Source organism: Salvia hispanica, chromosome 5 (genome assembly GCF_029641045.1).
Source record: "Salvia hispanica isolate PSC_SH4W2 chromosome 5, Shi_PSC_v1, whole genome shotgun sequence".
Lineage (NCBI taxonomy): Eukaryota > Viridiplantae > Streptophyta > Magnoliopsida > Lamiales > Lamiaceae > Salvia > Salvia hispanica.
In genome coordinates, this window is record NC_142696.1 from 17,400,857 (window position 1) to 17,423,506 (window position 22,650).

Genomic DNA, 22,650 nt, shown 5'->3' on the forward strand with positions numbered 1-22,650 from the left:
AATATAAAAATAGATCAAATAAAAACAGGCCCATTGCATTATTAATTTATGGTCAATTAAAAATGTCATAAAGTAACGGCCAAAATAATTCATTACTAAACATAGTACACATTACTTCTATTTTAATTTCACTAATGAACGCTCGAAATAACATTACATAAAATTTTGTTCTATGAACTGGAAAGATTATCTTCCTTTGAAAAAAATATAATTTAAATAGTTTAAATGAAAACAAAAATATACTAATATCAATAGTAAGGTTTAAATACTCTTACCATACCGAAATAAAAGTCACATTTTGCTATTTTAATTCGTCCTTAAATAAGAGTCACATTTCATTTATTTTTTCAACTCACTATTTTTTACAATTCTTAAAACTTGTGTTCACACAAAATGTAACTCGTGAGACATAAGGAATATTAAATTATAGAACTAAATTTAGAAAATTTTCAAGAAATAATCAACGAATTTTTACTCGATTTAGTATGGAATAATAAAAGTAAAGAAATAAAATTTAAAAGTCCATATTTTAAAATTAGAAATAAGAAAAAATAAAATGTGGTGGGTGACTTCTCGGTTATTGCAGCTCAATCTCTCAATCTTTCTTCATTTACGGTGGCCACCTCCACGCCGAGATGCCGCCGCCGTATTCCAGACGTCGCCGCTGCCCATTTCTCATTTCTTGTTCAACCTCATCATCTCTCTCTGTGTGGATGAGATGCCGGTGGAGCTGCTCGTCGAGTGTCTTCAGATCTATCTGATCCGCCCTCACAAATCCGCCGCCGGTGTGGATGTCTCCCTCCACCATTTCTCCGGAAAGCGCCGATGCGACGTCAGTGGAGCTCACGGTGGGAACGCGCAATAAGCGACGAACTTCAACAGCGAAAAGGTAATCGAAATCCCTTTCAAAACTCTAGAGAAATTAATTTTTCTACATGATTCTAAAAAATTGGCCAAAACCATAACAGATCTGAGGCAAAAATTCTCTTCCTCGTCAGATTTTTGACAAATACCCCAAAACTCTAAACGCTACTAAACCTAATTGATTTTCGCTTGCTCTTTGATTTTGGAAAAATCATCATGTTTGTTCTTTCATTGTGCCTAGCTCAAAAATCAAGCAGGCATCTTTTTGGTTTGCAACTTAACATGTAGTAACTGGGTAAATCAATTTGTAGCAAAGCGAGCCGATAAGTTCGGATAGTCTAATTGATGGGACTCCTAGACCTGCAGTTCATTCGTCCTGCTTAGTTTTGACTGCTTCTGATACCAGCACTCATGGTGGTTTTCTGTCTTTCATAAACATGCAAATGAGTGTCTTCCCCCATTGGTAACTATTTATCTGCTTCCTTTAGCTGTATACATATGTATTCAGTGCTAATTTCCTATATTTGTTGTCGCTGACAATGATTGCTCTCCTATCAGAATATGAGCCAACAAATTCTGAGTTGCCAACACCAGAATTGATTGCTAAGGATACACATGGAAATGAATGGCAATTCAAACATATATTTAGAGGTGAGATATTGTGTTTGTTTTCTAGTAATTGTTTACTTTCGGTGTCACTGATGTTGTATTGTTGTTTTGAGACTATATAAAGAAATCTATTCACTTGGGCCTTGTAGCAGGCATGGAAATAGTAGCACTCGCATGATACTAATAGATAGTATTTATAGATGTTATGTACTATTAGGTAAATATGAGCTTCATCAGTAATAAATCTGAGAAGTTCATTTGCAAAATCATTCCCACAATATCCATTCCACTTAATATTAAACTGTGAATTTTCATGTCTGGTTCTTTTTCATTGGTTTAGTATCCTATATCATCATGAATAGATTTGTTTGATTAACTTTAAGTTTACTCTCATATTATGCAGAGGAAGAGAATGGGGTTTTAAGAGTACTAAACGACTAAAATTGGTGTTGTGCATTAAAGGTAATTTTGTTACCCTTAGAATAGTAACTTAATATGTATGCCATACTTTGCTAATATCTATGATAATGTGATTTGGTGTCAATATGGGTGTATCTGTTTTTAAGCATGCAACAAATTCTGAAAAATAAGAATTTAATTTGCACGAATCACGTGCTGTTAAATGCATTCATGCAAGCTTGCAATATATATGACCATGCTTGACTGATCTTTTGAAGTTTGTGGTCAGTTTGGTCCCAAAATAGATAATATTCTTAACTATTGATTAAAATAATAAACTGCAATTGATATTTTAAACGAAAATAAACTATAATCTTAATTTTATCAACACCTCTGTAATTTGTATGTTCAAATATTTTTTTTAATTAACATATAAACGTTACTGTCATATACTGCAGTGTTTTCTGAGTGCAAAAAGACTAAAATTAATGTTGTGAAGTCAAGGTAACTTAGAAATTACCTAATATATAATTATGTAGGTCATACTTAGCTGTGATAATGTTGTCATTTTGGTGTCAATATGGCTGTTTGTAGAAAGCATAATCAAATTCTGAAAACAAATATTTTACTTTGCATGATTCATGTGGTGTCAATATGACAATTTGTAGAAAGCATAAGCAAATTCTGAAAACAAATAATTTACTTTGCATGATTCGTGTGCTTTTGAATACAATGATGCATGCTTGGAATATCTATGAGCCTATATCTGTGAACCAATTTTCTTGCATGCATTCTTTGGAAGAGAAGTTTGAATTCTGGTGCCCTATAAACAAAAAATTAACATAAAATTAGTAAATAGAAACATACTAATATATTATGTATAACTTTCTATATTTCATGTATTCTATTTTGGTAAACATACCAGCCTATCATGGAATACTATTTCCAAAGTGCTATCATTGTTGTCTCCAGAATTGTATTCATAAACACGGATGCAACGGACTTTGATGGTAGAGTTGTAACTTTAGGTAGAAGATTGTCCTGCAACTAATGAATGGTGCCGTTGTTTGAGATACAGTGCTTTCTTCTATTGAAAAGAAATATTCAAAAATCAGTGACTAATTTAAAGAATGTATGCAGTATTTAAACTAACAGCCTACTTTGTGCAGGAAATTATCCCAATAGATTGCAAATAGATGTGTCAAAAAAGGCAAATCATTGAACATAAATTGTAAAATGAGGTCAGTGCCTTTTTATGAGAATCAACCGATCACTTAAATTGAATAAGACTGTGTATTAAGTTCAGAAACAAGAACAAATAATTTCATTCATTAGTTGTAGGAACTTCGTGATCCAAAATATGAATGAGAGATAGCACTCAAGATTTCACAGATGAGGTGCATCACGGCAATGGCAAATACAGGTTAGAAAACTACCTTCATAGTGTTGTGCTAAGTAGTTATAGAAACTTATAAAAACATATGTAACATTAAGGCATAATATGAAACTAAAACAGAAATAATTAGTGATAAAGCAGAAATAGCAGAAACTGAAAGAAATACATTAGGAATAAAGACTGCAGATTCATAGAAGAATAGATAAATAATAAATGAGCAGTGATTTAAGTGAGAATCGATGAATTAAGAAGAAGAAAGATTCTGAACTATTTCTGATGATGATTCTGCTGAATGATTTTGGTTGAGAGAGTTTAGTGAGAGTGTTGAAGGAGTGAGTGGCAGGTTATTTACTTATTTATAGTGCTCACCTCTCCAGCATGCTTGTTGGGAAATTGTGCATGTTCCCAAAAAAACATAATCATGAGAGACCTTCCACTTAACAACGATTTTCTATTTTAAAAAAATATCAGATAATAATATTCATACTTAAAATACTTTAACAACTTGCATGCCAAATATTAATACAAAGTCTTTTACACTTATATTCATATTAATATTCATATTCATATTAATATTAATTAATATTAATACGAATATAAGTTAAATATTACAGATTCATGTTTCATAAATTCGGCCTATTTAGTTTCATAAGTTTGCAACCATATAAGGTCATTTAAGGCCCAATTCATTTCAGCAATTATTAACTCCACTTGTATTAAAAAACCAAAACCTAACCCACCCTAAAAATATAATACTGCCTCTCACTCTCCACTCTTCAGAAACAGGAAAGAGAAGGAAAAGAAAAGCGGCTCTCTCTCTTCACTCTACAATCATTATAGAGAGATGATAACATTGCAAGCATGGGCGGCTACAACACCTACTCTACTGCATCAAGACATCACGATATTAAAAAAAGGTATGTAATTCTTTCTTTTCAAGCTATGTCCTATATCTATATTTGACAACATAGTCATATCTAACTTACATGAGCATAATGTTGATAAGGTATTAGAGATTATTAGAGTCAAATTTCAAATACAATTACTACTCTTTGCAAATATTAGTTCTAGAATGCTTTGCAAATCCTATCATCAATTTATTTAATGCTATTATGTCTCCAATTTTCTTTACACAAACGAATTCAATGCTTAGTTTTTAAAATATATATACTGCTTAATAGTTTTTTCATTTAGTATGGTATCTATTCATTTACAACAGATTTATAAATTTATATTCTGTCCCACTCTCTCTGTCTTTTTCTTTCTCTCTCTTATTTTTAATGTTCTAAAATTTTAATTTTATTCTCCTTTTTTTTCATGTTCTAAAATTGTGACTATATTCTCTCACTCTGGATTTCTCAGATGCTGCTTCATTGATAATTCTAAATATAGGTTTTAAATATGAATACTAACATAGTACTCCCTCCGTCCACGAATAAGAGTCCCGTTTTTTCATTTTTGTCCGTCCACGAATAAGAGTCCCGGTTCATAATTACTATAAATGGTGAAGAGACCCCACATTCCACTAACTCATTTCACTCACATTATCATTTAAAACTAATATATACAAGTGGAACCCCTATTCCACTAACTTTCTTCCACCCACTTTTCTTAACATTTCTTAAAACCCGTGCCATTTAGAAATGGGACTCTTAATCGTGGACGGAGGGAGTATTATTTAACTTTGTTCAAGGATAAATTGCATTGGAAATAGATAATTGTTATTGCTTTGCAGGAAAGACTTTTGAACATTTAATAGTTTGTCACCCTCTCCCCCTCTCTCTCTCTGTATGTCTTGTTTCATATTCTAAAATTTTGATTTTTTCTCATTTTTCATTTTTTAAAATTATGATTTTATTCCCTGCTCCTGTTATATAGGTACAATTTCATTCATAATTTCAAATGTATACATTATAGGTTTAAGTATGAGTACTAACATATTATTAATATTTTTTTCAGGGATTAATTGCATTGGGAAGAGCTGTGAAGATATTCTGGAAGAATAGAATATATATATATTGTGTAATAGTATAATAGTATTTTCTTTGAAAAGCCTATGCAAGTATAGAACACATAGGCTGCATCCTACCCCCACACAATTCTCGATACATACAAAGAAAACTGATACTATGAGCTTTACTTTTAATCAACTGGACTTTACAATAAGATCACAAATTTTTAGCCAAGATTCTGCCAAATTTTATGATGATTCCCGCCAAAAAGGGCAAAACTGACTTTTCACCAAACTGTCACTTTAGATTATGATAGATGATAGATGATAGATGATAGATGATACTCCCTCCGTCCGCGAATAGGAGTCCCGTTTTTCCATTTTGGTCTGTCCACGAATAGGAGTCCCGGTTCATAATTACCATGAATGGTAAAGAGGCCCCACATTCCACCAACCCATTCCACTCACATATCATTTGAAACTAATATATACAAGTGGGACCCCTATTCCACTAACTTTCTTCCACTCACTTTTCTTAACATTTCTTAAAACTCGCACCGATAAGAAATGGGACTCCTATTGTTGGACGGAGGGAGTAGATGATAGATGATAGATTATTAATCCACAATTTTGGTGGATTAATTAACCGTTTTGGAAATGAACCAAGATAGTGGAACAAAATTACTAAGTTATCCTCCATCTTTCATATCGTCAGTTTGTGCATATATATCATTGAGGTTAGTTTGGTTTACAAAAAATTAGCATGATATTCTATATATTGCACCGAACATACCAATTAGAAATATAAATAGCACAGACCATAAATACATATCATGATCATTATCATTATCCTAACTAATCATATCATGGATAGATAACTAAACGAGCCCTAATTTTATAATAATTGTGAATAAATGAGTTGATAGAATTTGAGATACATTTATTAAAAAAATAAAAAATGAAATAAAAGCATTAGCAATCCTTTCTTTTATCTATCTCTTATCCATCTTTTATATTCACTATTGCGTGCCTACACCACTTTTACTCCATCGTTTAATTAAAAAACAACACCTTCAACCCTCCTCCTAATCATATTCATTATTTTATTTTTAAATTAAAAAAACATTTTTCTAAATACCTAATAAAAAAATGAAATTACAAATTAAATCCTAAAAATAAATTATATAACTAAAAAATACATCTAAATAAATAACTAAAAAAATAAAATTTTATTGAGAAGTGTGTATCAATATAGTTGCATGAATAGACGAGACCACATGGATTTTTTTTCAATAAAAATTGACAAGAAAGGGACAAAATAGGGTGTATGATTTATTAGAACCGTTCCAGGAAGGAGACGTGGCCGACGTTTGCTCCTCCTCATTGGCTATTCAATCCCTTGCCTTGGCGTGCACTGCCAATCGCCAAAACTCCTTTTTTAGTGTACTTCTCTGACTATTTTTTCCCCCAAGAAAAAAATAAACACAATTTTTAATGCACAATTAAAAAAATAAGAGATAGAAAGAAAAAATAATTAAAGTAATTAATAAGTCTATGCAATTAAATTTTGTATAACCAAAAATTGATTTATTTGAAAAAAAAAAATAATTTATTTATGCATTTACTTAAAAAGTATAGACATATATATAGTATGGGAAACAAATTTTGTACAACCAAAAATTGATTTATTTGAAAAAAAAGTAATTTATTTATGCATTTACTTGAATCGTAGAGACATATATATAGTATAGGAAACATGCATAATATTATGGTATTTGTGTATAAGTTTTTAAATTATTTTGACCATAAAATGTAATAAATGATTTTGAGTAAAATTAGTTGATGTGATATATAGTCATTTGAGTTTGAGTTGGAGCCTTGCTGTCTGCTTTTATAGTAGTACTATGTTTTAACCCTGTTTACTAGCTTGGTATCCAAAATCAAAATGGCAATGGAGGCGGCGGAGGTACCTCTCCTCAATCCCAATCCCAATCCCAATACTACTAACCGTTGGCGGAAGTTGGGCGGAGATGTGAACCGCGTGAATCTGATCGCGCTCCCCATGATAGTGGTGACGCTTTCTCAGTACCTTCAGCGCACCTCTCCGATATTCATGCTAGGCCATTTAGGCGAACTCTCCCTCTCCAGCGCCTCCATCGCCACCTCTCTCTCCAACGTCACCGGATTCAGCTTACTCGTAATTATTCATTTACACTTACAAACTTAACTCTTTCTAATAATTTCTAATTAATCATGGATGTGCAGTTCGGAATGTCCAGCGCTCTGGAGACTCTCTGCGGGCAGGCGCACGGCGCCAAGGAGCTGCACACAGTCGGGACCTTCACATACGCCGCGATTCTGTGCCTCTTCATCGTGTGCCTCCCTGTTTGCGTGCTCTGGATTTACACGGAGGAGTTGCTGGTGTTTGTGGGGCAGGATCCCTTGATTTCTGCTGAGGCTGGCAAATTCACCATTTATCTCATTCCTACGCTCTTCCCTTACGCTATTATGCAGTCGCTCGTTCGCTACTTGCAGGCGCAGAGTTTGATCTTCCCCATGCTCTGGACCTCCTTGCTCTCGCTCTTCTCGCAGCTGCTCCTCTGCTGGGCTTTTGTCTTCAAGTTCGGCCTCGGAAACCCCGGGGCCGCCTTGTCCATTGCCATTTCCTATTGGATTAATGTGGTTTTGCTTGCGATTTATGTTATGTATTCGCCTTCCTGTGACAAGACTCGTGCTTCCTTTTCCATGGATGTTCTTCACTCCATGTGGGACTTCTTTCGCCTAGCTGTCCCGTCTGCTGTAATGGTCTGGTACGTTTCCTAAAAACAGTAATTCATCTGTTTCCTAAACATAGATAATGGACCCCACTGTATTGTCTAACAGTGTAGTGTGATTGTTGCAGTTTGGAGTGGTGGTCATTCGAGCTGGTCATATTGCTCTCAGGACTCTTGCCAAATCCACAGCTGGCCACATCTATTCTTTCTATAGGGTATGTTATAGTACTACTCCCGACTAAGATGACACATTTCTTAGTCGGCATAGGATTTTACAAGTTGTTGGTTAATGTGTTTATTTGAGAGAAAAACTATTAAATGCCGAGAGAAAGAGAGTTGAATATTCAATTGTAAACAGAAAAAGTTTCCAAAAATAGAAATGTATCATCTTATATGGGACAAACTAACTAAAAAGGAAAATGTATCATCTTAAGTGAGACGGAAGGAGTAGTATATTCTTCTATGTGTCAGGGTTCAAATCATTCCACATCGAAGAATTAGAGAGAGGATAATATGATACTAATGTGGTGTGGCATGTGAAATGATTTTCATATATGATGGGCTAATTGTTGTTGGTGGTGTGGGCAGCTTCACGGTTACTTCATTGCACTATCACATACCCTACTCTTTTGGTGCTGCTGCAAGGTTAGTTGAGCTATTCTATTAATAGTAGTATTAACTAAGGGAATGCTAAAATAGAAATAATGATGGGGTTGTGGGGTTGTGTTTGATGAATGATGATACATAGCACGTTGGTGTCGAACGAGCTTGGAGCAGGGAAGCCAGAGGGGGCTCGAGTTGCTGTGTATGCGGTGGTAGTGTTGGCGATAGCAGAGTTCCTAGTAGCCAGCACGACCCTGTACTTGTGCCGGGGTATTTTAGGGTATGCATTTAGCGGGGAGAAAGAAGTGGTTGATGGCGTGAAAGCAATGGTTCCTCTGCTTTGCCTGTCCATCATCATGGATAGCACGCAGGCAGTGCTCTCAGGAGTGGCGAGAGGAAGCAGATGGCAGCACATAGGGGCATACGTGAATCTCGGGTCATACTATATAGTTGGGATCCCGGTGGCGCTGGTGCTAGGCTTTGTGTTGGACCTTAAGGGGAAGGGTCTTTGGAGTGGATTGGTAGCAGGGGCAACTGTGCAGTCTATCTCACTTTCTCTCATTACATCTCTCACAAATTGGGACAAACAGGTATCTATCTCATTTTTTCCCTTTACCTTCATTACCATTACCATTTACCAATATTTTGTTGATGTTGCACATGCTAAACTTACAGGCAAGGGAGGCAAGAGAAAGAGTTTTTTCTCACAAAATTCCAGTGGACCATTAAATCATTTTTGGGGTGATGATTCTTATTCTTCACTTGTAATGTATTGCGAATTGCTAATAGGAGTAGAGTACTACATTCTTGTTTTCCATTCTAGGAGCCTTTACTCTACTGAACTTAATGTCTTTTTTGTGTTGGTGATACCATTTCTTTACTATAAAATCCTACATGATCGTAGTCTATATCATTTTTGAAACCCTAGTCTATTAAATATGCATTCTTGAAATGATTTCTCTAAATTTTATTGATGTCACTTGTGAGTGTTCTCAATATAGCTGCCTATCAAACCCTAGTCTATATCATTTCATTCAACCTTTATAAAAACACTCAAGATCTTAATCCAAGTATACTCAGTAATTTTTTACAAACAATTAAAATAATACTCCCTCCGTTTTCTAAAAATAGAGACATTTGAAACGACACGATTTTAATGAAAAATTTGGTAAAGTAAGAAAAAGGGAAACAAAAATTGATAAACTAAGAGAGAAGGAGAAAAAAAAATTGGTAAAGTAGGAGGGGGGGGGGGAAATAATAGAATTAATGTTAGTGGATTATAAGGTCCACTTAAAATTGTTAATTATAGTGGTATAATTAAGTGGTAAATAAATTGATGTATAAGGTTGTAAAAGATTTCCAAAAATGGAAAGTTTAAAAGTTGTTATTTTTAAGAAACGTACTAAAAGAAAAAGAGTTGCTATTTTTTAAAAAACAGATGGAGTAGTACCATGCAACTCCACTGTCTAAGTCACAAAAATGTCAATTTATTTCAAATAAGTTAACTATAAATCCAGAATTATCTTTTGTACCATATACAAAATCATGAGTTGATTGAGCGCATGAATCTGTCATTAAGTTCGCAATTTAATTTATTGGTGTGCGGTCATTAATTATGTAGCAACAGTAACATAAGTTTATAATCAAGTGCAAATTTTGAAACTCAATCAAAAAATGGAATAAATCTATAAAAGTTTGAAAACCCAATTACTGATAAAAGAGTAAAATCTATCAACTAATTCAATATACTGTACCAGTATATTTTTCAGGGTACAATTATCCAATCACATTAATAATTATATATATCGCCTATTATTAAAAAAATTGGGGTTTATTTATTTGTTCAGAATAATAACATTATTAAGAAATATAAGTGCTCTTCTGTATTACCTACTTATCATGTGTTTGGAATATAAAAAAAAATGTTACATTTCCTACAATGGAAGTAAACATGTTAGTAACAGAACCTTCTTCAAAACGGTCTAAAGGGTAAAATGTCACTCGAACCCAGAGCTAGCTGGTTCTCCCCCTATAGAATTCTGCGGAAAGCCGTATTCGATGAAAGTCGCGAAACAATCAACCTATTGATATTGGAAGACTCAACCGATTCTTCCAAGGTATCATTTCTGGGTCCAATGGAATTCATAGGTATAGGAAGAAGCCCTCTCAAATAGAGATTTTTTCTTTCGACCATATATGGTCCGTAATTGAATAAAATTAAGATTTACTTGATAAATTCTTAAGTTATAACATAATTAAATAATAGCGAAAACTACAATAATGATACTAATAATTTTAGTTATGATAATAGTATTATTATATTGTATTTTAATAAATTAATAAAAATAATACAACTATGCAAGAATTTTGAAATTATTAAAGTAGTACATATAAGAAAAGTTAAGAAGAAACATGGTTGAACTATTAAACTATATTCATAGTCTTCGAGAATTACCTTGTAACTAGATAATAAAAAATCAAAAATATCCACGAAATTAAAAAGCAGCAATCTAAGATTCTTAAAACTATAATTGTGCAATATCAAAATTAGAGTTAATTGGCTCCTAATATTATGATACTATTGAAAATTTTAATTTTTTTCATCGGCTTTGAACTTGACAAATAATATCATGAATATTGACTGAAGTATCAAACTTACCATCTGTTATATGGTGTTGCAAAATTTTGCATAGGTCGCTTGTCAGGTCTAGTCGGAAAGTTGATGTGGACTATGAAGAACTATATCAAAGAGAGAGAAAGAGAATACAAATAGCGAGGCGGAGATGGAGATAAAAGAGAAAAGGAAAGAAAAATCATAATTATTCGTGAGATGTCATTTGTTTTCTAAAACAATAAGTGATGTTCCGCGTCATTAATTAAATATGAACTCGTCTTTCATGTCATTTTTAATAAGCTGGAATTTATGTCGATGGAAAATTGAATGTTTGTCAAGTTAAAGTGGTAGAAAAAATTAGAAGTTTCAAAAGTAGTACGATATCACACGCCAATAAACCTTAAAATTACTTTGATATTAATTTCAGTATTAAATTTTAATGGGGATGCCTTGGACTCCTTAAAATTGGTAAATATTGAATGATTTCAGTTTATGAAAATGGTGATTGCAAAATGTACGACATCACAGTCAAATATCGCGAATGTAAGTGATTGCCATAATTTACACGAGTACATAGAGAAAAAAATTAAATAGGCTGGGAATTTAATAAAAATGTAATTAAATTAAACGGCGCATCTGAAATTAAATTAACACCGTTTGATGCACTCTGCATCGGACGGTCGCAAATTCCGAAAAAATAAGACCGTTGTGGTTCGTATGCATCACAGCATCAGCATAAAAGAGGCGACCTACATTGAGAGAAATCGGAAGAAGAAGAAGAAGAAGAAGATTTACCTATCGAGTGTTTCAGATTTACCAAGGGGGTTTTCAAGAATGGCGTCAAGACAAGTGATTCAACAGCAGAACAGAGGTATCGCACCGATCTCTCACAATTACTATGCATTTTGTGGCCGTGCTTGGGAGGCATTCTAGATTAGGGCTAAATCAATAATGGAATTTTGAATCTTTAAGAATTTCCACGCTTTCTAGACAATTGGGTGAAAAATGTTGTGGATTGAAGTCTGATTTTGTGTTATTGATTGTGATTGTAGGAGTGGAGGAAGGTGTTCCCGGCGCTAACAAACAGAAAAACATGGCAGCGGAGAGGAAGAATCGCCGCGCACTCGGTGATATAGGAAATATGGTAACTATTTGTGACGTCAACGGCAAGCCGCTTCCTCAGGTTTCTCGACCTGTTACAAGGTACTACTACTAAACAAATTCAACTACTACTTGTTTAAATGTTTGATACGTTTTCATTGTGGATTTCTTTATTGTATTGTATCTCTCAGGAGTTTCTGTGCTCAGTTGCTGGCTAATGCACAGGCTGCAGCTGCTGCTGAGAATAACAAGGTTTCATTTCCTCAAATTACAATATAATGTATTTTTCTTGTATTGGTTAGACCAACTTATGTTGATAGTTTTAGTCTTTGATAGTGCTTGGCAGTGAACCCCAATGTGGTGGATGGAGCTCAGGCTCAGGCTCAGCCTCAACCAGCCAAGAAACCTCAAAAGAGAGCTGCAGCAAAGCCAAAGCCAAGGCCAAAGCCAGAGGAGATTATAGTGATTAGCCCTGACTCCAAAGAAGATCAGCCTAAGTCTAAGGCTAAGGCTGGAGAAATGTCATTGAAAAAGAGGTCTCTGACCCTTACATCAACACTCTCTGCTAGGAGCAAGGTTAGTGCTTTTTCGATTCTTGAATACATTCATTAATCAATTTGGTAGGTTGAGTGACATTGTTTGTGTGATGTGTTATGTTAGGCTGCTTGTGGGCCAAAAGTGGACATTGATGCTGCAGATGCCAATAACCATCTAGCAGTTGTTGAATACATAGATGAAATTTACCAATTCTACAAATCAGCTGAGGTATATATATCTATTTATGCAATTTGCTTGTGTTGTGGTGGAATGAGACATCCTAATTCGGGTTTGTGGGTGCAGCACGAGGGCATGGCGGGGGACTATATGGATTCGCAGCCTGAGATCAATGCAAAGATGAGAGCAATCTTGGTTGATTGGTTGGTGCAGGTCCACAACAAATTTGATCTCTCTCCAGAGACCCTCTACCTCACCATCAACCTCGTGGACCGATATCTTGCATCGAAGAAGACTCAGAGAAAGGAATTGCAGTTAGTGGGGTTAGGGGCAATGCTGATAGCCTCGAAATATGAGGAGATTTGGGCGCCTGAGGTGAATGAGCTGGTCATCATGTCAGACAGAACTTACTCCTGTGCAGACATCTTGGTCATGGAGAAGAAGATCCTAGGACAGCTGGAATGGAGCTTGACAGTTCCCACTCCATACGTGTTCCTTGCCCGGTTCATCAAAGCATCCATGACCGATGCCAAAGTGGAGAACATGGTGTATCTGTTGGGTGAGCTTGCAATGATGAACTACAGCACAGCAATAAGGTACAGCCCCTCGTTGATTGCTGCCTCAGCAGTCTACGCAGCGCGCTGCACCTTGAGCATTGCACCAGCTTGGAACGAGACACTTAGGCAGCACACCGGCTTCTTGGAAGAGCAGCTCATGTGAGGGATTTTTTCTTGGTCTTTTAGTTTTCATGATAATTGGATTGGTTGTTGATTGTTTTTTGATGTTTTTTAGGGAATGTGCTAAGATGCTGGCAACGTTTCATTCGATGTTGTTGGACGGGAATATGCGTGGGATCTACCAGAAATACGAGGGCTCAGATAGGGAATTTGCTGCTCTCTTGCCACCAGCAAATTCTCTTTTGTTCATCTCATTTTGTCACAGTTCTTCGAACTAACAAAATTATACCATGATTTGCCATGTCCAACAAATTATGTAACTTCTCATTTGATGAGATGACAAATGTGATCATTTCATATTATTCATTACTGGAGTTACTTTTTTATGTTTATTTACGATTTTAAAAAATTACCAAATCTATCTCCTTGTCAGTTTTGAAAAAACAGAACTCCATTATAATTTTTTAAATGCAGATAAAATTTCAAATTAGAAAAGACTGATTCAGGAAAAAAAAGAACAAAAAAGGGATAAATAAATGACGACAATTAAGTGTGAAGCGGCCAACCAAAGGGAGAGGTAATATAGATGACGACGATCTAGTGTGAGCAAGAGAGAAATATCAATTGAATTATGTACTTCTTGATAAAAAAAATTACAAAGAGGCTAGAAAGAACCATTAAAGAAAACCTCATAAAGATCGATTCCCGTTTGACTCCTGACTACTAATCACTCAATTGTCAACTGAAAGTGATTATGGAAGATGTCCAACTAAAAGTGAATAAGTTCATTCCAAATGTCAACTTTATTATTTTAGACATAGAAGTAGATAGAAAGATTTTTCTATTCTGTTTGGTATTGTTCTTACCCACGGGTGATATGATTCTCATGGCATCTCTAATTTTTTCAACTATATGCACTAAACTAAAACTAATATTAGGATTTGTACGGTTCATTCTAAGTTAATTTTTGTTGCTTTCTACTTACGTTGAGGATTTCTTTCTTGAATTCTCTCCCTCAACGTAACGGATAGTAGTAATTGTTTTTCTTCAATTTTGCTTTTCATGAGTATAATGATTTATTAAAGACGACACCGCCACTCGCCGAGAGACTTTTGGCCTTAATCCGCCAATCCGGTCGAGCAAGATTAGTCGAATTCCGTCATACGCGAGTTCGATACACCTGTAGTCAAACAAAAAAAAATACCACACTCTCACATTGGGCCCATACTCTTTCATGGCCTAATAGAGAGCCCCTTCCCAAACAAACATATTTCTCCACCAACATAAGCCCCACCTCCACACCCCATTCTACCAAGTTCACACCTCCTTGATGTGGCCATTTTTTAGTAGAAATGGTAAAAATGTTTGGGTGACTGTTCTCAGGGCATTGTCACTCACTATATTGCTATTTCATGCTTGTTTATCGGAATTCTTCAAAGTAGATTTTAACTAGATAATTTATTTCTAAATAGTTTCTTCGTTAAGTTGAAGTACTGGAAAATATGGCTGAATAATTCACTCACATAAAGTTGGAGTGTGCCAGGGACACGCCTGAAGTCCCCATCTTGAAACTTTTAATAACTTTAGAAACTCGAAATTTATTAATGATATTAGGTTGAAGAGTTAATCACACAACAAACTAAATTTATTGTTTCTTCGATATGATTTAATCATGCAAATAAATTCATTGTTTTCGTTATTTATGTATATGTCAATCTCACACTTAGTAGTTCAATTTTTCTATGAAGTAAGCTAAAAATCTTTATTGAACATTGCATATTTTGTTCGAAAAAAAAAATCAATTTCTCACACTTTCTCAAATTGGTTGTGTTTTAAATTATTAACCTGTTTTTCATAATAGAAAAATATAGTACTCCTAGTATATATTTTTAAAGAGATAAAATCGAACATACAAGATTGAAATTGACAATAATAATTTATTTAATGTGCTGATTGCCGACATATTTGAACATAGCTAAAATAGGAAATAAAATGAGGCCTTAAATTTGAGTTTGTCGACACACCACATGACTACATTTGAATAATACCCCAAAAGACTTCTTAAGTTTGCGAGTTCTCATAGAATGTCGACATTTTAGCTATTCTAAGCTATTATCATTATACATGGGTGTATCGCAGTAAATTTAAATACTCTTCAATTCATAAAATTAAATATTTTTAGAATGTGATGGTTTTTATTGTACAATTAGTCTAGTAAGAAAAAGATAAATAGAAAAATATCTAAAATATTATTAGTTGATAAGAAGGCTCATATAAAAATTATATCAAAAATAAAAGTGAATTAATTTATAAAATATACTTAATTAGACAGAGTAGAAGTATGTATTTTTTATTTTTATGAGACATAAAATAGTTATTATTGCAGTGTCATCTATTCTGATGACCACAAATGCAAGCCCATGCTGATATGAGATGGGCCATTGGACCCACAAATATTAGTGTGAAATGACCATTAGGTCCCGAAACAGAAATGTCATGGCATCCTCGTGCGCATGGGCCCCACATCCTTGTCGTCTTTGCTATGTTTAACTAATTTTAGTATATTCGTGGGCTCCACACGTTCCGCGGATGACGGTATCCGCTGCACGCACCCAACCTTGTCTGTCTTATTAATCATTGATTACAATATACTACTCCACAATTTATAGTGTCATGTTAATGACTATATACTGTCTTGTTAATTAAATACGAATTTTAAGATATTTTTTATTTTACATAAAATTGGGAAAATAAGTTAATAAAATGTCAATTTCATTTAATATGTTAATTTTATAATAAAATGTGAAGGTAATGATTTAGTTGAACGGTGAAATTCATTTATCTAAACGGAAATAGAACAAATGAGATTTTAAATCGCGAAAATTTCTAAAGGTATAATAAAATATTTTTTCCGGACGGAGAGAGTATAATATTTTAGGTAATACAGAGTATTTATTTTTATCAAGTGGAGAGTATGTCTCCATGTCTTAAAAATGAAACATTTTTCTTTTTAAGTTGATCCATTTAAAATAATATTTTTAATTTTTTTTCTCTTTCATTTTATTCTCTCTTGATTAATTTGAAAAAAAATATTACTAGTATATAAAATCTCGTACCGAAAAGCAAATGTTGTATATTTAAAGAGATGAGGAAATAATTTTGTACTTCCTCCACCCCATAAAAAAATCTTTCCATTTTGTTTTGTCTTATATAAGTAGTCCATTTCAATTTTTTATAACTTATTTCTCTCTAATGAGGTGGGCTTCATCCTTCCCTAAAAAACTCCAATAACTTTCATTTTCTATCTCTCTCTTATTATACTAGTTATACATTAAAACTCATGTCGTTTCAAATTCTGGGACAGAGATAGAGGTGCCCAAGATTCGTAAACTGGAGGTTATGATTCGGACGCCGATTCTAGTTTCAGAAAATCGTGAACTAAAAATTAATCATGAGCAAATTTGGTTGTTTTGGTTCCAGTTACTCTTCGTAAAACGCCGGTTCAAAACCATCGGTTTTAAGCGATGTTCATGGTTTTAGTTCCTTTTGGCTTATATATTTGATTATGCAAAACAATGGATTACTATATAATACTAAATTATTTCAAGATTGTTGGGGCATTTCTTTTGGCCATAAGATTTAAAATATTAATGTGTTATAGATTACAGTAAAGAAAGTAAAGTTAAATAAGGAATAAAGTACTAATAAAGATGAAAAGAGTAAAGTACAGGAGGGGAATAATATTTTTGCTAAAAAAAATGATTGAACTTGATTAGAACAACCCAAAAATGATTATAATTTTCTTGGAGTGCATACAATTTTATTTTATTTTTTTTATATGTGCATATATAATTAGCTACTAATCAATTAATGATATAAATGACGTTAAATCATCTATGCGGCCGCATTTAATAGTTTCATTGTATACAAAGTTGGTTCGTAATAGCAGATAGTATTTCGATAAATTTAGCTATTACAGTTTACTAATCATTTGTCCTACTACAGTTTTCTACACATTTGTCCTACTAAAAGTAACACACTTGTTTTAGAACTTAATTTTAGAAAAATGATATTCCTATAAAATAGTTAAAGTGAAAAAAAATAAAGTAAGATAGAATAAAGTAGAAATGATTTTTTCCCTTATTTTTATCCCTCGCTAGGAAATTAGATCTGAACTTAAGAGGTCCACACCAGTTGGTTCAATTTCTGAAATCTCTTAGTCATCTACATTGGTTATGGATCCGCAAGTATTTAGGATACTAGTACTCATTGGCGAGATCGAGGTTGTGTTACCGTTATGATCAATGTTTTAAAAATCGGATCGGCCGGTGAACCGGTGAGGCTACTGGTTCACGGTTCAACCGGTTCAATCACTGGTCGAACCGTTTTACCTTGCAAATATATATAATTAAATATATCCTTACAAAGTATATTAAATTTAATGAGTGATAAATTATAATTAGTAATATATAACAAAAACATATACTATTAAACTTTGTATATAAATTAAATATGACGAGCATTTAAAATAAGTGAATGATAAAATTTAAATAATAACTAAATACATAAATTATTAATTAGAATAACTAAAAAAGTACAATATTTTCATATATAAATAAATAAAATTTATATTAATTCAAAAATGTTTATGTGGTGAAATAATATTATAGACAATATATAAAAATAAACATGAATTTTTAGTTAATTTGGATAAATATATACTCCTATATTAGTATTATTAGTTAATACATAAATTAAACATGATTTATTAATAAGTTTGGAGTATTATTTAGTAAATATGGAGTAATAAACTATGTTAATAATATATATACTACAATATCAAATCTTAGGTAAAATCTATTATTTATATTCATTCTACAAATAAAAGTAAAATTTAGTGAGGGACAGTTAATATTAAGCATATCACAACTAATAGTAATTATTTAAAAGTATAAAATTAAACACAAATTATTAATTTGCGTGGACAAAAAATTTTCAGGTTTAATGTATAACAATAACTAATGCTCATAATATTTCATTCAAGTACATGTGGTGGAGTGGTAGAGATGTTGGTCACTTGACTCATAGGTCATGAGCTGCATATGCGTAGGGAAATCTGTTAAACCACTTAGATACATGTAAATTATGAATTATGAAATCTCTGTTAAACCAGGGAAATCTGTTAAACCACTTAGATACACGTAAATTATGAATTATGAAATCTCTGTTAAACCACTTAGATACATGTAAATTATGAATTATGAAATCTGTTAAACCACTTAGATACATGTAACCACTTAGATAATAAAAATTTACTACTCCATTTATAAATAAAATTAGAATATTAAATGCATCCGGTGCAACACTTAGATAATAAAAATTTACTACTCCATTTATAAATAAAATTAGAATATTAAATGCATCCGGTGCAAATAAAATTAGAATATTAAATGCATCCGGTGCAACACTTAGATAATAAAAATTTACTACTCCATTTATAAATAAAATTAGAATATTAAATGCATCCGGTGCAATGCAGCCGCAAGGACATTCGTGTTACGTTTTCAGTGTTGTAATACAGCCACGGCTGGAGCATTTCATAATTGATGGAGTCGTAGACCCTTTCCAATTAAAAACCATTAAATAAGAGGGATGTTTATCTAACTCAATTAGAAAGGTTAAATACACTTACTAATTCAGATAATGGGGACAACTATTATAATATGCGGCTATCATTCAATGACGTCCATTTTTCTAATCTGGTTTTAGCTTTCATCTTCATTTTTGGCATTTCAACTCTCCTTCCTCCATTCAATATTGACTCCTATTTGCCGATATACCAATTATAAGCTTTATTAATATTACCCTATATAATTAGATTTTGCAGTAGATTTGTAATGTGTTATTTTTCGAAGTGTTTAGTATCATACTACAATAATTAGACATCTTGTAATATCAAAATATTCTCCAAGTAAAGAAATGCTAATTATAATCTAAAGAGAAGATGTTGATGACCTACTTCTACCTATAAGTTGTCCGTCAGTGATAAAATAATGTGACACAGATAATTAGATTGTTAGGCCTACATTAGGCAAAATAATTAATTAAAAAAAAAGGTAGTGCAAATGCAATTTCGTCCAAAATCAAGGTTATTATAGTCCAACAAGCCTAGCAAATCTGAAATAGACTCATCCCGCAGGGGCATAATCGTAAATTTAAAAGGCCGCCTCGCTCTTATCACCATCTGCGTATAAAAAAGCAGAAACATTTCTTGCAACAGCTCAACAAAAATCTCGATTTTTTTACGAAAAGCGATTTCCATTTGCAAAGCAATCACTGAAACTATTGCAGACGATTTCTCGAAATGTGCGGAGGAGCTGTAATCTCCGAAATTACGCCGCCGGCGGGCCTATCGTCGCGCCGCCTCACCGCCGATTTGCTATGGGGCAGCGGCGCCGCCGCTCTTAGGAAGAAGAAAAGTAATTGTAGCTATTACTCAAAGCCGCTCAGATCCAAGCCTTTCGTTGACTTCGGCGATGACTTCGAAGCCGATTTTCAGGATTTTGAGGACTACGATGATGATGATGATTGTGATCAGGAGCTCGATTTGAAGAAGCAGTTCGCCTTCTCTGCTCCGAAAAACCTTGGTGTAAAAGGTAACTTCATCATCCCTCGATCATAAATTTGGATTGTTGTTCGGTTGTTTTTGAATTAATTAAATTAAATTGGATTTTGACCTGTGAGTCGCTTATGTTGATAGATTTGGAATTAATCAATTAATAGTGAATGATTTGTCGGAGTGATTTTCCTTTCCCTCTCGAATTCGTGGAGGTGGTGATGTTGTTTCCTCGATGTTCTTATTTAATGTTAGCGCGAAAATTAAATTGTACTCATGAGGGGATCTGAAACAGTTAATTATCGCCTACAATTTTTGTCCAAGTTAAAAACATTCAAGGTTAGATTTTTCTATGAAAATGTAATTTTGATGATGGTTTCTGGTTACTAAGCTCGAATATGTTTTATGGTGAAGTTTCTGTGCTATGATTTTCTTCTATTATTTTGACTGATTTAGAGGGTTTGTATAAATAATGGTGTGAATCAGCAATCAAATACTTAATATTGGAGATTTATGTAGTTAATATCAACAGATATGCCTCTAAAATCTAAAGTTTAAAACTAGTATTTGGACCAGTTTGATTTATGCTTCTTGGTATCGATTATATCTCAGACTTTGAGCACTTATTAATACCATGAAAAAAAGGCCAACATAAAATGGTTGGTCTTGCAAACCTGTCTCCTGTTCTTGGCGCTTATTGTTTGCTTGTTGTTTTGTGAAGCTCATAAATCTCTTGACTATGCTGAATCTGATGAGGATGCGGAGAAGTCCTCGAAAAGAAAGAGAAAGAATCAGTACAGAGGGATCCGGCAGCGTCCATGGGGGAAATGGGCTGCTGAGATCCGTGATCCAAGAAAAGGGGTTCGAGTGTGGCTTGGCACTTTCAATACTGCTGAGGAAGCTGCAAGAGCTTATGATGTTGAAGCTCTGAGGATCAGGGGTGATAAGGCTAAGGTCAATTTCCCTGATGATGTTCCAGTCTCTGCGGCTTCAAAGCGCACTGTTAAGGTGAGCTCAAGGAAAGCGTCTTCAAATGAGAGCTTGAACTCGGATTCCGTGCAGCCTAATCTGGACCAAAACATGAGTTTCACCACCATGCTCAGCAACGACTACTATGATTCATTAGGCCTCATGGAAGAGAAGCCACAGATGAAGCAGTATGGATACAGTGATGTGGGGCTAAAACCACGTACACCCTCAGATGGATCCAGTGTTTACTTCAGCTCCGATCAAGGAAGCAACTCTTTCGACTGCTCAGATTTTGTTTGGAGTGATAACTGTGCGAAGAATCCAGAAGTGTCATCTGTCCTCACCACTGTTGTTGAGGATGATGATCAGGCTCTCGATTCTGATACTCCTTACCCAGCAAAGAAAGTGAAAACGAGCCCTGAAAATGTGGTGCCCCCTGATGAAGACAACAGCTCTGACCTCTCAGAGTTTGATTCCCAGATGAAGCTGTTTCAGATGCCGTATCTTGAGTGCAACTGGGATGCTTCCATAGACGCCCTACTCAGTGGGGACACGAATCAGGATTGTGGGAGTGCATTGGATATGTGGTCTTTGGATGATGTTGCAGCCATGACGAGTGGTGTCTACTGAGATTGCATCGACTCCTTTGCTTTCTGTCTGTAAATAAGGCTGCATGTTAGTACCTTTTCACTTCAACTCTTATATATCTCAACTCGATCTAAAATACTAGCTGATGATTCGATTTATCCTTGTTTGGCCTCGTCATGTAGGTGTGTTCGTTGTCGGGTTGATGTACGAGAACGACAGTGAAGCGTGCACAAGCCATCAGTGCTGTTTTAGCAAGGCTCGCATCCTAACCGAGGTGTACATAGCAACTTAAATTTTAGCCTGCTTTGTGTTTTTTTGAGACATTGGAACTGAGATTAATTCCGAATTTAGTCAATGTTTGTGGACCATCAACTATCTGTTTTATTATACACTACTAATCTATTCCTGTTTCATCATTTGTCATATGCTACTAGTATTACATTAGTTATATTTGTTTATGCATTAACAGAAAAAACAAAGTTATCAAATGACACACAAATTAGCATGATATTATTGGGTCTCTCTAATGTCGTATTTCCATTAACTTGTCACCTTTTTCCATCCAAAGTTGAGATCTTTTAGAAGGCTTGATGCGATCTGCATCAAGAATCAAGAAAGTTAATATGAGCAGGAGGATCATACAAATGAATACCGTTTATTGCTGCACATAAACACAAAATTCAAACTGAAAAGAAAAATAAAAAATTTAATAAATACTATATATGATGTATGATGATATTCAACCCCAGAATAATTGGTTATTTTGATAAACTCA

At 33.9% G+C, this 22,650-nt stretch overlaps 3 protein-coding genes and 1 long non-coding RNA gene across 6 annotated transcripts; all 4 read left to right on the forward strand.

Annotated features, from left to right (window-relative positions):
* Window positions 1-555: 555 nt before the first annotated feature.
* Window positions 556-5,460, forward strand: LOC125186194 (uncharacterized). Of its 2 annotated transcripts, none has more exons than XR_007170373.2 (8): window positions 556-889; window positions 1,176-1,327; window positions 1,423-1,515; window positions 1,877-1,935; window positions 3,042-3,113; window positions 3,208-3,295; window positions 4,049-4,185; window positions 5,228-5,460. It is a non-coding gene; the product is annotated as an uncharacterized LOC125186194 (long non-coding RNA). The 2 variants fall into 2 exon arrangements; XR_007170374.2 differs by having other exon boundaries at window positions 4,055-4,185.
* A 1,634-nt stretch (window positions 5,461-7,094) lies between these two features.
* LOC125187056 (protein DETOXIFICATION 14-like) lies at window positions 7,095-9,518 on the forward strand. Of its 2 annotated transcripts, none has more exons than XM_048083566.2 (6): window positions 7,095-7,395; window positions 7,485-8,029; window positions 8,122-8,208; window positions 8,582-8,638; window positions 8,742-9,186; window positions 9,272-9,518. In XM_048083566.2, the coding sequence occupies exons 1-6, from the start codon at window positions 7,165-7,167 to the stop codon at window positions 9,323-9,325; spliced, it is 1,419 nt and encodes a 472-aa protein (XP_047939523.1). In that variant the 5' UTR covers window positions 7,095-7,164; the 3' UTR covers window positions 9,326-9,518. The 2 variants fall into 2 exon arrangements, with proteins under 2 accessions (XP_047939523.1, XP_047939522.1); XM_048083565.2 differs by having other exon boundaries at window positions 7,098-7,416.
* A 2,420-nt stretch (window positions 9,519-11,938) lies between these two features.
* On the forward strand, window positions 11,939-14,068 carry LOC125187871 (G2/mitotic-specific cyclin S13-7-like). Its single transcript, XM_048084514.2, has 7 exons — window positions 11,939-12,081; window positions 12,263-12,413; window positions 12,503-12,563; window positions 12,648-12,887; window positions 12,972-13,076; window positions 13,152-13,741; window positions 13,818-14,068. Exons 1-7 carry the CDS (start codon window positions 12,045-12,047, stop codon window positions 13,978-13,980), a joined length of 1,347 nt encoding a protein of 448 aa, XP_047940471.2. The 5' UTR covers window positions 11,939-12,044; the 3' UTR covers window positions 13,981-14,068.
* Window positions 14,069-19,971: 5,903 nt separating this feature from the next.
* Window positions 19,972-22,291, forward strand: LOC125187872 (ethylene-responsive transcription factor RAP2-12-like). The gene is made up of 3 exons (XM_048084515.2): window positions 19,972-20,358; window positions 21,040-21,962; window positions 22,058-22,291. The coding sequence occupies exons 1-2, from the start codon at window positions 20,067-20,069 to the stop codon at window positions 21,915-21,917; spliced, it is 1,170 nt and encodes a 389-aa protein (XP_047940472.2). The 5' UTR covers window positions 19,972-20,066; the 3' UTR covers window positions 21,918-21,962; window positions 22,058-22,291.
* Window positions 22,292-22,650: the final 359 nt, after the last annotated feature.

Bases quoted from the DNA above. Each gene is read 5' to 3' on its own strand.
- LOC125187872 (XM_048084515.2), top strand. From the start codon at position 20,067: ATGTGCGGAGGAGCTGTAATCTCCGAAATTACGCCGCCGGCGGGCCTA. The intron at 20,359-21,039 runs GTAACTTCATCA...TGTTTTGTGAAG, and splicing joins GAAAAACCTTGGTGTAAAAG to CTCATAAATCTCTTGACTAT.
- LOC125187871 (XM_048084514.2), top strand. From the start codon at position 12,045: ATGGCGTCAAGACAAGTGATTCAACAGCAGAACAGAG. The intron at 12,564-12,647 runs GTTTCATTTCCT...AGTCTTTGATAG, and splicing joins CTGCTGCTGAGAATAACAAG to TGCTTGGCAGTGAACCCCAA. The intron at 12,888-12,971 runs GTTAGTGCTTTT...GTGTTATGTTAG, and splicing joins CACTCTCTGCTAGGAGCAAG to GCTGCTTGTGGGCCAAAAGT.
- LOC125187056 (XM_048083565.2), top strand. From the start codon at position 7,165: ATGGCAATGGAGGCGGCGGAGGTACCTCTCCTCAATCCCAATCCCAAT. The intron at 8,639-8,741 runs GTTAGTTGAGCT...GATGATACATAG, and splicing joins TCTTTTGGTGCTGCTGCAAG to CACGTTGGTGTCGAACGAGC. The intron at 9,187-9,271 runs GTATCTATCTCA...CTAAACTTACAG, and splicing joins TCACAAATTGGGACAAACAG to GCAAGGGAGGCAAGAGAAAG.